The sequence below is a fragment of the Colias croceus genome, chromosome 29, assembly GCF_905220415.1.
Source record: "Colias croceus chromosome 29, ilColCroc2.1".
In the NCBI taxonomy this organism is placed as follows: Eukaryota; Metazoa; Arthropoda; class Insecta; order Lepidoptera; family Pieridae; genus Colias; species Colias croceus.
The window spans coordinates 761,289-777,600 of record NC_059565.1 but is presented as its reverse complement, the minus strand read 5'-3'; the positions used below and the strand labels follow the sequence as shown (position 1 = coordinate 777,600).

Below are 16,312 nucleotides of genomic sequence, written 5' to 3'. Positions count from 1 at the left end.
ACGCATAAATCTCAAGAACAACAGTTCCGATTTGAACAATTGTTCAGTGTTAGATAGTCCATTTATCGAGAAAGGCTTAGGCTATAATATATCATCACGATAAGACCAATAGGAGCGGAGCAATGCGGGTTAAACCGCGGAGCTCAAGTTAACATTAAGTGAAGTCTATGAAACTGAAACTCAAACTAAAACATTATTTCTTCTACTAGTTCGTCATCTATCATTGACATTTATGATATTCCAACTTAATCATTTCTTTATTTCGCTTTAGAATCATCATAATAGGTCAATTGGTAGATAGATACCACAGATAGATACCTTTACAATTTCCTATGGGCGCGCACTCCTATGATATATAAAAGAGCTAGATACGTTACCCGCTCTCTATTTTGGCAAGAAAAAACTCAGGTAAGTGCCCGAGTTTCACTTAGTCACGCACCATTCAGCGTCGTGGCTGGACGTTCTTTTTGTATTTTAATCGGCAGTTGTTATTACGAAGTACATGAGTGAGACATGTATTGTGTCTCGTGCGTGAGAGTGAAAGAGAGAACAACTGTATTGGTGATAATGCGTTAGTAAGTAGGTATGTATTAATTACGCTGTTTTTTAGTGCAATGATGTTGGCGTATGCCGCGTCTACTAGTATAATAGGTCATTGGCGCACCCTGGAGGAAAGTACTTGAAATACTAGAGATACTGCAGACAGGAAACATTCCCTTATTCTAAAGAGAAATAGGTAGAACTGCATAGGATAGATTTTCGATAATTACGTACTTATATGTTTTAAATTTAAACCAGTACCACACCCGGACACTCCATACAAAATTATCGTTTTGACAGTCACACTGTAGAGACTGCAAATGTGTGTGTTAACGCTTTATGGTTGGCACATTTGTGACTAGCGTTAAAAAAAATTCGCGTTTTTCTGATGAAATACATCCGTAAACAGCACAATATCTAACCATTTTCTACGAAAAACGATAATCACAAATCCAAAATAATAAAATTACTTTAAGTCAATTTGATTAATGTTGTCAATCTTCGTTGCGTACCTATCGTCCTTGCAGACAAATACGGACCATTTTCAGTGTGATTTTCAGGCTGATCGTGCGGGGTGAGGTAAGTGTTTAATTTTAGCGGGAGGTGGAGAGTGTCCGTTCTGTAGCGTTTAGCTACTATTATGTATTCTGTGCCAGTACCTAATTTCATTCTTCAAATCTATACAAATAAAGTTAAAAATAATTATTACATAATATAACATAACCGGTAATACCTTGTGATAATACCTTTTTTTATACGAATAACATTAAAATACAATAAAAATACAATATAAACTTTAAAACATAATAAAAAAATACTGGTATAAGTTACTAATAAAATACAATAATTACTTAAAAATTCAGAAAAAACACGGCACAAAAACATTCAACTTAATCCTATATCACAGTAAAGAGCTAAACTAATATCACACACTATATTGTGATAATACCTACCAAACCTAGCTTGGAATGGGTAATGTACAATTAAATTCATGAGTACAAAGTTTGAATTACATCTGTCCCTATAAAGTCGGTCAAAATCGAGTCTAAAGGAGTCGGTTACAAACTTAAAGGTGAAGCATACAAGCATGTTAAACCTACTCACGAACTTGCCGCAGGGGCAATATTGGAACAATCTCGGTTGCACGGCGGCGGTCGAAGCAATTTCAGTTGTTCTCTAAATTGCCCCTGCTTGCCTATACACGTCACAATTAAGGAGCCAATTAAGGGTGCAATTTAAAAATTGCCCCTGATGCAGGCACGTGAGTAGCCGGCTTTTATAAACATACTAGCTTTCCGCCCGCGGCTTCGCCCGCGTTTTCAAAGAAAAACCCGCATAGTTCCCGTTCCCGTGGGATTTCCGAGATAAAATCTATCCTATGTGTTAATCCAAGTCACCCTCTATATGTGTGCTAAATTTCATTGTAATCGGTTCAATAATATTTGCGTGAAAGAGTAACAAACACACACACACATCCTCACAAACTTTCGCATTTATAATATTAGTAGGATAAAAACCGAAAATTGATTCATATTCTATCAACTAACATGCGTCAATCTGTTATCAAAGTATTGAATTACGTTTTAAATAAAACTAATGTTGTCTGGCTTTTGTAACTACTATTTACGATTTTATATTTAAGAATATCGGTAACTTTTACAAAAAACTATACGTCACTACATAGTATAAAACAAAGTCGCTTTCTCTGTCCCTATGTCCCTTTGTATGCTTAAATCTTTGAAAATGCTTTGAAACTACGCAACGGATTTTGATGCGGTTTTTTTTAATAGATTATAGAGTGATTCAAGAGGAAGGTTTTAGTATATAACTTATTAGGTATTAGACAAAGCGGGCGAAGCCGCGGGCGGTTAGCTAGTATATTACAAAGCTGGAGAGTTTGTTTGTTTGAACGCGCTAATTTCAGGAACTACTGGTCCGATTTGAAAAATTCTTTCGATGTTAGATAGCCCATTTATCGAGCAATGCTATTTTTATATACCATCACGCTAAGACCAACAGGAGCGGAGCAATGCTGGTAAAACCGCACAGCACAGTTTGTACTACATATTAGGATATACAATATACATAGAGAGTTATTCCTTCAAGACTTTTTTGATAATTTCCTTTTCCTTAAATCATAAGTGGCAAGTGCATACATAAGAATACTATATTGTAGTTTGTATTTCTATAAGAAGTGCCTAGCAAACGATTTTTTTTTAATTTATTAAGAAAAGAAAATGCGCTTCTTACGTAGGTACCTATATATATCTGTCAACTGTGCTTCTATGTCGTTTTATGACGTCACATCTCAACCCGTTACTATGGCATTGTTAACTCAATATTCATTCATACCTCTCGATCAATAAACGTTAATTTTCATGACAAAGTGACAAAAGATTTTCGAGTTTCTTGATGTATATTCTTAACTAGCTGTTGCCCGCGACTTCGTCCGCGATTAGGTCGTTTTTCGTCATTCGTCGTTTAAAAAAAATACGTGACACTTTATTTTAAAATTTTCTTAATTACCTATTGTCTCTTATACAATTTAACTACATTAAAATTGAACACTCTGATAAGAAAATCTTAAAATCTGAAGAAAACATGAATGTGGTTTAAATTCTACATTACTTAGTATCAATTTCAAAATTGTCTTTGTTATATGTGTTTATGTATTTTTTTAATGCAATAAAGTATAATAAATAAAAAAAAATATATCAAATAATAATCTAAATTAAATGTAGATTAACAGTTTGAGCACACCATTATAGAATATGTACCTAAGTATTAAATTACGTTAGTTTACATAGTAACTTTACTAAAAACACGATGACTATCTTTCGCGCTCGATACCACAAACTAAGCATGTTTGTGGTACGTGGCCCGCGTCACTTGACCCCCCGCGAGTTCCCCCCCGTTGCTATGCGAAAATACATTCGTCGCCCTACTGTAGGAAAAATTGTAATACTGTGGCCTGGGCGTTATAACACGTCCAGGGAGTTCCTGAGTGCCGATATCACCATCTTGAGGAAAAGCTTCTAATGTCGATTTAAAACTGCATACATACGAATTAACCTGTTCTAAAATTGTGAAATGAGTTCAGTTTTAAATTTGAGAAATATTGATTTCTTGTATTCCACTATTCGTTGTAGTCGAATACAAAATATATTTAAACAAACTTAGGTTGGCCTTCAGGCAAAAGGGATCCTATCAAATGGTAAACTTGACCTTGTATCTTAAAAGTAAGCATGAACGGATCTTCTGATAATTATTGAGCACCAAAGGATCATTTGAAACGCACTACTATAAGAGCGAATATTGTCTAATAACAGTTTACATTGCACCACAGAATACATAATAGTAGCTAAACGCTAATTGCACAGTATGTTCCTCTAAAAGTAGTGATTTCAAAGGTTCCGGTGTATCTTCAAACGAAAGCCGACTCGCCTTACTACACTTTAAAGCATTACAAAAAGAACATACTACGTTAATATCGCCTATACAGAAGATGATCTGTAATCAATTGTGAGGTTATAAGCAAACCCACTTTTATATTTGTCAGACCACACCACCGAATTCGTAGATTGTTTACCTCAAGACATTAAGACTATGACGAAATCTGTCTGCAGTAAGACGGGCCTCTCGCTATTCGTACGTTTCCAGAGACCGAATAGTTTCAATTCTTAATCTTTCATTAAACAAACTTATTAATCGTTCTTGTCTCATATAATTGTAATATTCGCGTCCCTACTCTAGTCATTGCTTATGCTCATGTTCATCTTATTATGATGCACCCTATCATTTGTCAAACGGTCTTCATATTGAGTAAGTAAAGTTTTTAATTGTGAAAAAATGTATTATGATTTACACTACATATTAACACTCTTTTATCATTTAACATAAAATATAAGTCTGTGAGTGTGTAAAAATAAATCCAGCTAATTACACATTAAACTTATGTTTATAATTTGGTATACGACATGAAAATATATTAATTGTCAAGCAATAATAATACAGATAAATACTGAACATAAGTATAATAGATATTAAGTAGTATTAGTTAAAATATACTTTGACTACTTTGACTGTAAGTTAAAGTTTATTTTTACTAACAACATGTAAATGAAGAAGAAATAATAATTACCAACGTACTAACCTTTTCTATAATACTTAACACGGCACATTTTTCAAATTATCTTGCTCAACTCTACTAAAAAATTTGAGGGTTTTGTTGGAACTTTAATATGTAAAAACTATGATATATCTAAACTACGATACAACTTGCATGCGGAAATGCTCATTACAATTGTGAATCTAAAGAATAACTAACAACATACTGTTCAATTTTATTGAGCTGATGAATATCTTTTGCCTGGAAGAAATCACCGTCGCCTAACAAATAAAATGTGTTTTCTTATAAAACCGTTACATAATTTATTTTATCTACTTAAATAATGAAAATGATATATTTATAAAATATAAAACATATTATGTAAAATGATTAAAAATAAATAAATGAAGCAACTACAATTCAAAGAAAACATCTTTTTCAGTGTGAAAATGCTCTAAGCAATCCTGGATGATGAACTACTGATGTATATCATGTACCTACTCTGATCCCAGTACGGTCGGTACGTCGATAGCCATAACGATAAATATTATAATCAGATAACCGCAAAGTCAAAATAAAAATAAAATTTTGACTTTGCGGTTATCTGATAACTTAAAACATTACTTGAGTTGTGAGTGCAAAATTTACGTTTCATTTGGCAATAACATTTTTTTCGGTACTAAAACGTAGTAGTTTGATATGTGGTTGGCTGCCCCTCCTCTCCTTCCTGAAAAATATCCTCCAAAATTTCCCGAGATACTTCCAATGATTGAACCATTGGACGTTGGACATTAACTTCAGTCAAAAATTGACGAAGCGGATGATTACTAATTTCCACTTAATCCTCGCTGCTACTGTCTTTATCATCAAATCATCAATTTTCAAGTGGTGTAGTAAAAATATCAGCAGAAATCGTCTTCCAAAGGCGATATAATTTTATTAGCATTGAATCTGTAAATAAAAAAATCAAAAGTTAACTGTAAATCTATAAAAAAAGCTACTTACAAATAAAATTTTATCAAAAACTTCTGTTCCCAATGCACCTCAAAATAATAAAAGAATCATTCATTTCATTTCATTTAACAACTTACCAACAAACAACAACAACTTACCTTTTGTGGGAACGCATGATGGTGAAAATTCACAAAACACGAAGATTGCATTTGATATTTTTTGTTTTATGGCATTCAATTGCTTTATAAATATCACTACATAGTATAAAAAAGTCGCTTTCTGTGTCCCTATGTCCCTATGTCCCTTTGTATGCTTAAATCTTTAAAACTTCGCAACAGATTTTGATGCGGTTTTTTTAATAGATAGACTAATTCAAGAGGAAGGTTTTAGTACATAATTTATTAGGTTTTAGACAAAGCGGACGAAGCCGCGGGCGGTAAGCTAGTAAATTTATAAAACACGAAGATTTTTAAAATTGTAACTAATGAACACAACAATATATTATTATACTCTTTGGAACACAATCATTAGATTAACTGTAGATAATGGTGTCTATTTTTACTTAAAATAATAAACATCTACCCTCACTTTAAAAAAAATGTAGTTTATTATTTACACGAAATATATCTTAAAGGGAACGGAAGATATGGGTTAAAGAGTTAAATAAATAAATAACATAATTATATTTAAATTATTAATTTTTAACATTGTGTTCAGTAGTGTTAACATGTAAATTGATTTGATTTTTACGAAATCTCATAGATGGCGCTGTTACAAAATTAACATTATACAACTTACATTCTTTAAGCTATGTTTCTCTTCCCAAGTTACTTAAATGGCATAATTTTTTATAGTGTCAATCTAGATATTGTCAAACAACATTTATATATGCGTCATTTGATTATTAATTTCCAATAGTTAACGTGTAAATTGATTTGATTTTTATAACATTTAATAGATGGCGCTGTTTCTAATTTGTCTTTATACTACTAAATTCATTAAACTGTTTCTCTGCCCAAATTACGTAAATGACATAGTTTTTATTTTGTAAAGCTAGATAATAGCATGGCTTACTCGAAACCAACATTTAAACATGAGTCTTTAGATTGTACGCTGTCGTAATACACGGAATACGTAAGAAAAATAAAGGTTCACAGCTCCTCCCCCGTAGGTGATAGCTTAATAATATGTAGCCTATAGCCTCACCCGTCCTGTTAGTAATATTCATGCAAAATTTGAAGTAAATCTATGCAGTACTTTTCGAGATTAGCTCGGACAAACATACAGACAAACAGACAAACAGACAAACAGACAAACAGACAAACAGACAAAAATTCTAAAAACTATGTTTTTGGCTTCTATATCGATTATAGATCACGGCCCAGGTATTCTTTTAAAAAAATATTCAATGTACAGTTTTGACTTTCCTACGATTTTATTATATGTATAGATTTTAAAAGAAAAACGACAATTTTTGCTGCTTGCCGAAGATGAACCTAGTATTTTTGATATTTTTAACGTAGATACATCTTCAAAATACTATCATAATTGGTAATCCAAGTTACACTCTATACGCGTGCCAAATTTCATGAAAATCGGTTCAGCCGTTTTTGCGTAAATGAGTAACAAACAACATGCAAACTTTTGCATTTATAATATTAATAGGATTGGTTTCGATTTAATTCACAACTAAATCTTTGTACCATTTCAAAGCATCTTGAAGACGCACAATATAATCAATATTAGTAAAGATAGAGGTATATAATTTTACTAGCTGTGCCCCGCGGTTTCACCCGCATTACTCCGCTCCTTTTAGTCTTAGCGTGATAATATATAAGTTCCCCGATAAATGGGCTATCTAACACCGAAAGAATTTTTCAAATCGGACCAGTAGTTCCTGAGATTAGCGCGTTCAAACAAACAAACTCTTCAGCTTTATAATATTAGTATAATTTACCAATGTGAACCCGAAAAAAGCTATTCAATATTATAAGTAAATCACTTATTTCAAGGCTATTGAAAATTATTGATCAAACTAATAGTATCGAGGGGCGGGCCAACCTACCCTTAACGTTTTATTTGCACCAATCAGGAGCGAGCTTGACTTGACGTGGCTTAATGTTCAGATTGACTTATTGGAACTTAAGTTGGTATACAGGGTGTTTAAACTTTTGAATAAGTGTAAGGATTTGTTTATGAGCTTTTATGTCGGTCAATTTATTACGTAAAACTAAAATTCAAACAGTTATTTATTCAATTAGACTTCTTCTAGAAGCACTTTTGAATCGTCATATAACATATTTTAACATTTACCACCGATTCGGAAAGCAGTATCTATGGAGAAGAACCAGCAAGAAACTCCATAGCTGCTCTTTTAAAATCATGTCAATATTACAACTTAATTTTACATAATATGTAACTACATAATATATCATAATATGCCAAAGAACTGTCGTATATTTTTAATCTATTCATAAGATTTCCATCTATAGGTAGGTACATAACAATATATATCTAGATAGTAAAGTTAAAAATTAATGCAAAATCAAATATCAATAATTACCTACCTATGCTAAATAACTAACTTTATTGTATTTCGTTTGCTTACTTGTGTATTAGAATGTTAATACACATTTTTTTAGCAGTATTTAGTAGTTTGGTCACCTTCTTGTCAATATATATAAGAGAAAATCGATCAGTGAAACAGATGTAGTTATTCATCTGCCCTATTAAGCCTGCCTCTGCCCATTTTTTGATATCTCTGTAGTCTGTACCATGTTTAAGCAAATAAATATTATTTTATTCTATTTAAAGTCCAGAAGGTGATGCGGGAATTATTATTTTTTTTACTTTTAGCTGTTAAAAATAACACCCTGTATAGTCCAAAACAAAGCATAGCATGACCGACCCAAAACAACGAAATTTGACACGAATACGCAGTTAGAGTTATTATAGCCAAAACTTTTAAATATATAATAAATACAAGAATATTAAATAAACAATCATTATTGAGAGAAAAAAACAAATATGACTGTGTGAAATATTAGGTACATAAATAAAAATAAACATCGTTTTTTAGACGCGAATACGTATTGTGCTCTATTTCACATATTTTATTTTTATCCGTTTACTAGCTGTGCCCCGCGCGTAATATAAAACCTATAATAGCCTTCCTCGATAAATGGGCTATCTAACACCAAAATAATTTTTCAAATTAGATCAGTAGTAGGTACCTGAGATTAGCGCCCGCTTTATAATTTTAAATTAATAAATAGTATCCTAGATTAAAAAAATGTGAAAGATATTAAATCTTGCCGAAAATACATTTCGGCAAGATTTAATATATTTCACATAAAAACTACTGAACACATGCGGCTGAATTTGGTACTTAACCTAGTAGGTATCTAATCTATGACCTTTCTGTGACATAACCTTACAACAGACAGGATTTTTTTCTTCTGAAAAAATTTGGATTATTTATTTATGACTATTTTAAACCGTTACTTCTTCTTGTCTTTGCTACAGTTGAATTTGTAGCTCTATGCTCATAGAGCTACATTATTTTACTGAAAAAATAATTCAAAATCGTTTCAGTCGTTTTGAACTCGAACAAACTCATCATCTTTATAATATTAGCATCTATTGTATATTAAACGACACAAAACACGAAAACAGGTAAATATTCCACCTTCTTTAAAGCTACTGTTAGCCTTCAATTAAATCCGACCACGAAAACTGTGAACCTAACAGAGCGTCGATTTTATAATATTATTTTGTGCCAAGGTGTATTTTTTTTTTATTAAGTTTACATTTCTGTGTATTTGTTACATTGCAGGTCTTGTTAAAAACATATTCAACCATATTTGATATTACCTACCTGTACAGTCATAAGTTCTAGTAGCTAAAAGATTGTTTGTTAGTTGCAAAAAGGAAATAAGGGGGCCACCTATGTACGTCGACATTTTCTTCAATTAACTTTGTAAGTAGAATGGCAATTGGCATGAAATAATTACTTTACTTATAGTTGTTCGTTTTTTTTATTACTCCTAGAACCTCCCTTTTTACTATCCAAATAAATGTGCCTAGTAACTACTAAATAATTTAAATATGGCGCGAACTTAGCGTAAATCTTTACGCAAATGTCATCGAAAACTGTTCAACCTTTTTGGAACAATAAACACGTAAACATTTGTTTAAAAAATACAAGGCCTATTTTGTGTCACGAACATTTTTTTATAAAACATTTTTTATAGAACATTTTTATAAAACCTCGACTTCATAAAAAATTCAATTGTAAAGCAGCATAACCTCACCTTGTTCTGTCGGTTAAACAAAGTCGCAAGTTTATGTGTTTGTATTGTGAATCAAATGCTATTGTTGTTTCGCCCAGGTGGTTAACCGATTACGAATAATTATGCAGGGTTAGGTTTTGAATATCCCTTCTAATATTATAAATGCGAAAGTTTGTGAGAATGGATGTAGGTGTGTATGTTTGTTACTCTTTCACGTCAATATAGTTCTGAACTGATTACAATGAAATTTAGCAGACATATAGATGGTAACTTGGATTAACACATACCGGAAATCGAACGGGAACGGGAACTATGCAGGTTATTAATATGTAGGTAACTATATGGAAAATGTTTCAATTTTAGTATGATATAGACATTTCAGTATTAAAAAAATTAATAATCGATAGGTTCTATACAATTTTTGTTTATTTAAACTTTTACTTTTTACTTCGTAGTTTTTTTTTGTACCTACTCTTAATTTAAATCTATTCCACAATTTCAGCAGATATACCATAATGCCATAGATTAAAAAAAATTGCGTTTATTTATTTTTTTAGAAAGAGCGCGAATGAGCGTTGATTTTTTTTTCTAGTTGACCTAAGTACATATTTAGGTTATAAAAAAATACCTGTACACAGTTGAATGCAATGAGCAATTTTCATTGTTATTTCTTAATCGTGGGAAAAATTAAGTAGGGTGTGTGTCCCTTTCGCACATATAGCACTGTCTCTCTCTCGCTTTTTACTAGAACATTAACCTGTGATTTATTTTAATGATTGTGAATATAATTTTATTCATCTGTATGTTTGTTTGTTGGGACCTTTGGAAGTACTAAATGTTTGTAATAAGTCTCGTCAAGTCGATGACGCCCGGGCCCGCGCCGTTTTGAAAAGTAGTGATAACAAACAAAAAAGGAAAAATAACATTAGGTAGGGTATACAATTCAATGTAAGGCACATTGAATTCTCGAGTTAAACGAAAAGGAGTGAGTAACCAACACGAATTTCTTTTATAAATTTTGATTATTTTTATATTTTCAAACTCCAAATTTATTTATTCAATTAGACTTCTTCTAGAAGCACTTTGGAATCGTCATAACATATTTTTACATTTACCAAGGATTCGGAAAGCAGTATTACTATGGAGACGAACCGACAAGAAACTCCATACCTACCTAGTTGCTCAATTTTAAAATCATGTTATGTAGGTACCTAAATTACAAACAAACAGATATTACTATTTCTATTATTTATTAGTGTATACCTAACTGTAAATGCATTGACTATGCATTGTAACGTAGTTAATTATTATTCTAAGCGTTTATTAGTTTTATTTTGACATTTGATTGGCATCCATTGTTTACAGGCTGTATTTAAGTATGTAACTAAATTATTCAGTCTATTTCATGTGGCTCGAAATCTATAGGTACTAATATTATAAAGCTGAAGAGTTTGTTTGTTTGTTTGTTTGAACGCGCTAATCTCAGGAACTACTGGTCCGATTTGAAAATTTTTTTCAGAGTTAGATAGCCCATTCATCGAGGAAGGCTATAGGCTATAATATATCATCACGCTTAGACCAACAGGAGCGGAGCCACTCGGGTGAAACCGCGGAGCGCAGCTAGTCGAGTATAAAGGAGTAGGTAACATACAAACATACAGGTGAAGCTAATAAAAGAACTTATGTTTCTTAGTTGCTTACAGTATAAGTTTTCCTTAGTTCAACACTAGGTGGCGTATGTGATATAGTTTTTACTATAGTATTAGTATTTTATTAGCCGTAGGTATATCTAGCAAAGGGCTAAATATAAGGACCCTATTCCTTAGGGACTTAGGGCCAAAGTCTAGTGAGAAATGTGTCAAGGGAAGTATCATTATACCTAATTCTGTAATGTCTGCGACAGGGCTGTCAACTGTGAGTTTTAAAATTATTTTCTTGCATGCAAATTAAAAATCGATATATTGTATGAAGACAAGAGAACTTATAAAATACACATTGTAGGTCGTTTGGTTTATAAATATTTTGCTTATTTTGTAATGTGACATAATGTGACGAATGTGATGCAATACAAAAATAAAGCGTGTAAAAACCAACACGAAATTTTGATTAAGTCGGTTTAAATGAGGTTGTCTTTCGATTGATCTTAAATCTAAATGTTAAAGATTTTCTTGAGGTGTTAAAAAAAGATAAATCTTCTTGAAAATCTCAAAAACAGATACCTTTTTTTATTCAAAAAAAGTTAAATTGTATTTTATTTTACATTCCATCTATTTATAAAATTGGACAAAAAAATTAATAAAATATCCCTAGTTACAGCCCTATCCGTAATTCGTTTAGATAGATACAAGATAATTCTTTCCGGTACGGGACTTGCCGACGTCTTTATTGTCGACAATTGCTTTGAAACGCGATGAAAATTGAAATGCTTTGTCCCATTGTGGGGTATGGGCCATAGGACCAGTAGTACTTAGTTCTTTTTAACAGAATTCAAACGCTCACAGGGGCCGTAAACCTATTACTTCTAAATGGATAAAATGGGCCTAACTCAAACTCAAACATTTATTTATTCAATTAGACTTCTTCTAGAAGCACTTTTGAAACGTCATTAGGTACAATATAATATTTTAACATTTACCACCGATTCGGAAAGCAGTATCTACGGAGAAGAACCGGCAAGAAACTCCATAGTTGCTATTTTTTTTTCAATTAATTTTACAAAATACATAGTAATATGTACATTATTATCTAGGCCCTGGGGCCGTATTATGACTATGTACTTATGTATTTGCAGACAGATTACGCCGTGAATTGAACTTGCAAATTCATCTTTTGATATATTATGATCGCAATAACCAGCCATGGTTAATTATTATGGTATTAGGTACCTATATGATTTTAGCGTAAACTAATTAGGAATAAGAGGTCATAACACGGTTAGAAGTTATAGGTACAGGGTGTCCCACTGTTGGTATACTAAGCTCAAAGGAGGTTACAGTTTTGCATACGCTGAGTTCGTAAAAAATACTTATAACTAATTCCAGACGCATTTTTTTTTCAAATAGATCAATTCTAAAAACTTTATTTGTACACTGTGCAGTGTACACCCATAACAACCCGCCCAGCTTTGACACCAGCACGTGGGCTATCGTTTAAGATTAGGTTTTCATAGACAAAATGCTCACATTTAGTCAAGCGGTATATGCTGGCTGCGCGAAGCTAGAGAAGAAAACATGGATTTTCAGGAAAAGTGTAGCAAAAATTTTGACGTAATCTTGTTGTTTAAGTATTTTTTACGTGATCAGTGTATGCAAAACTACAAGTCCCTTCGCGCTTAGCATACCAATAGTGGGACCCCCTGTATACCTAGGTACCTTTTAGCTCCCTTTAGTCGCGATTTATTCATTACCTAGTACCTACACGTCAATACACGTTCGCAGTCGCGTGTCATTACTAGTTTCAAGTTAAAACAAAAAGCGATCTCAAATAACATTAGGCTGTTTTGTAAACTGACTAACTGTTTGTTTAACTTTTAACTGGTGTCTCTGTGACCTTGAAAATTTTGATTATTTTAAACATAATGAGGCTTTTGTTATTTATTTAGGTATTTGTATAGGTTAATATTAGTTTCGCTCAAGCGAAAATGGCTTTATAGATTTCAGCTCTAAAGATGTCGCTAAATCTTGTTAATTTTTACAACGGGAATATAAATATACCTAATTTAATAAAAGATGGCGGAGTCTTGGCGCCAAATTATGTGTGAAAGAAATAACAAACATTTTTTTCATATATCCTCGAAAATGTATTTTTATGTATAATAATAATAATATTATCTTGTAACTTCTAGGCAAAGTTTTAACAATAGTACTAAATACTAAGAAATAGTGACGCACAGGTGGACTAACAACTAATACTATAGGCATAATACCTAGGTAATAATACCTTTAACTAATATACCTACGTAACATTTGATCAATAGACTTGAGAGAGAAAGAAGTCGGTTAAAAAGAGAGCGAAGAGAGAAAGAATAAAAGCATTTTTTTCCTTATGAAATAACTAGCTTTCCGCCTGCGGCCTCGCCCGCATTTTCAAAGAAAAACCCGCATAGTTCCCGTTGCCGTGGGATTTCCGGGATAAAACCTATTCTATGTGTTAATCCAAGGTACCTTCTATATGTGTGCTAAATTTCATTGTAATCGGTTCAGTACCTAGTATTTGCGTGAAAGAGTAACAAACACACACACATACACACATCCTCACAAACTTTCGCATTTATAATATTAGTAGGAAGATAATGCTTTTATGTGTGTAAAAAATACAAGTTGCTTCCATGATAAAAAAATATGAATAACTAGGTACCTAGTACTTACCTAAGCAAGCTATACCTATATTAGTTATAAACAAATCGAAAAATTAGAAAAATAATTTTTCGATTTGTTTATAATATAGGTATTGTACCTATGTGCATAATATTTATGTAGATACCTTTTTAATTAAAAACTATGCATAAATTTACATATTTTTTTTTACGTTATTAGGTACCTAAGTAGGTGCATAAAACTGGTTACCTAAAACATGATGAAATAAATAAATTGACCATGTTGTCAAGTAGACCTCAAAGAGAACATATTAGAATTAATAATAACTTGTTAGGACTAGAAAGTAGGACGTCCACCTTCCGGCACCAAGTAACCCACGATAAAAAGCTCACCTTACAAAACTATCGATATATCACCAGCTAGGTACACATCACTAGCTATTGTTTATTTTTCAAAAGACCAGAGCTACGTTCGAAAGGATTCTATCGATATTTCACCAGCTAGACCACATCACTAGCCTATGACTATTTTTCAAAAGACAAGTTAGGCTTGTTGAAAAAATATCGATATATCGATATTTTTAATTCGAAATATCGATATTTTTTGCCGATATATTGTTAACCGATAAATCGATATATCGATATAAAATATCCAATATCGAAAATTGTATCAAAAACGATATTTTTATTTTATTTATGGATTTTGGCTAAAGTCGCTAGAATTCAAAGCCGTAAAACAAATGAAAAAATAACTGTATAGTCTATGACTTGTGTTGACACCACACTTGACAGTTGACAGTTGGCACTTCACTTGACACTTCACTACTTCGAATACTTCACTACTTCGAATCTGGCACTTAAATACTTGACACCTACGGCTTCCTCTGTACCTTCAGAGAGAGTGGCGTCTGCCGTAAATCTTGCGGTTCCTAACAATAGAAGCCGGCAGACAGCGGAACATGTAAAGAGCAGAGTTTTTCTACTTTCACTATCGGACAAATACTGGTTTGCCTGATTTATTAAAAGTTAGAAGATCGCTTTTTTGTGTCTGATATGTATGTTGTTTTGTCTAATAAAAACAATAACTATAAAAATTCCTTCGTTTCTATTGAGATATTTGTACATTAAAATAATTTACATTTTATATAAAAACTAGCGGTCCACCCCAGCTTCGCTCGTGGTACCTACATGTTTAAACTATCCTATCTCTCAAGTTGGATCGAACTGCACATGGTGTGCGAATTTTATTATAATCGGTTAAGTGGTTTAGGAGTCCATTGAGGACAAACATTGTGACACGAGATTTATATATATGTATATTAAGATAAGATTACAATTGATATTATTGCGCTAAATACACTGTTATTTTAAAACCACTTTTTTTTTAATTTTGCCGATATATCGATATATCGATAATTTTTCCGCGATATATCAATGCCGATATTGATATTTTTTTTAAATATCGATGTATCGATATATCGATATTTTTTTTCACTTTCGACATCCCTAAGACAAGTTCGAAAGGATTCTAATACTTACTCAAGGGCGATAGATCCGAAATCATATCCATTTTGGTGGGCAACTATAATATTTCTCTTTGAACGGATGTTTCAATCTGACACCCATTTCTTTTCACTTTTTTCACATCACTAACACTCATTGTAAGCACACATTTTACGTATTATATTAAATATGATATGATACAATCACTATCAAACACCTATCCTTCCAACTTTATCTGGCGACAAATGTAACAATACACCACTATGAACCAAGTTTTTACATTAAACTATGCACATAATTTCGCGCACTGCTTTATTTTTTTTATGTTTTTAAAATTGCGTTATCACAAAATATTCTCCGTATAAAAGTTCACACGACAAAAACACAGGCGAACGTCATCCAGGCAAACAGGTTTTGTTTTTTTTTTCCCAGAAGTTTAGACCACGTGATCGATTCCGCTGTTGTAGTTCGCACGTCTGCCGCTAGATGGAGCGGATCTTAAAAACGTTGGTACAATCTTGACATAAACCACGTTTGATTAAATTTCACGAGAAACTAAGCATAAAAAGTTTAATTACAATACCAAATGCTGAAGGAATG

The 16,312-nt window shown here is 32.3% G+C and overlaps 1 protein-coding gene across 2 annotated transcripts in view; it reads right to left on the bottom strand.

Annotated features, from left to right (window-relative positions):
* The window catches only part of LOC123704329, a 43,102-nt gene extending 26,991 nt beyond the window's left edge, over positions 1 to 16,111 (bottom strand). For both annotated transcript variants that reach the window (XM_045652663.1, XM_045652664.1), the window contains exon 1: positions 15,749 to 16,111. In XM_045652663.1, the coding sequence (XP_045508619.1) occupies positions 15,749 to 15,779 (31 nt within the window). In that variant the 5' untranslated portion in view covers positions 15,780 to 16,111. The remainder of the gene's footprint in view (positions 1 to 15,748) is intronic.
* Between the last annotated feature and the right edge of the window lie 201 nt (positions 16,112 to 16,312).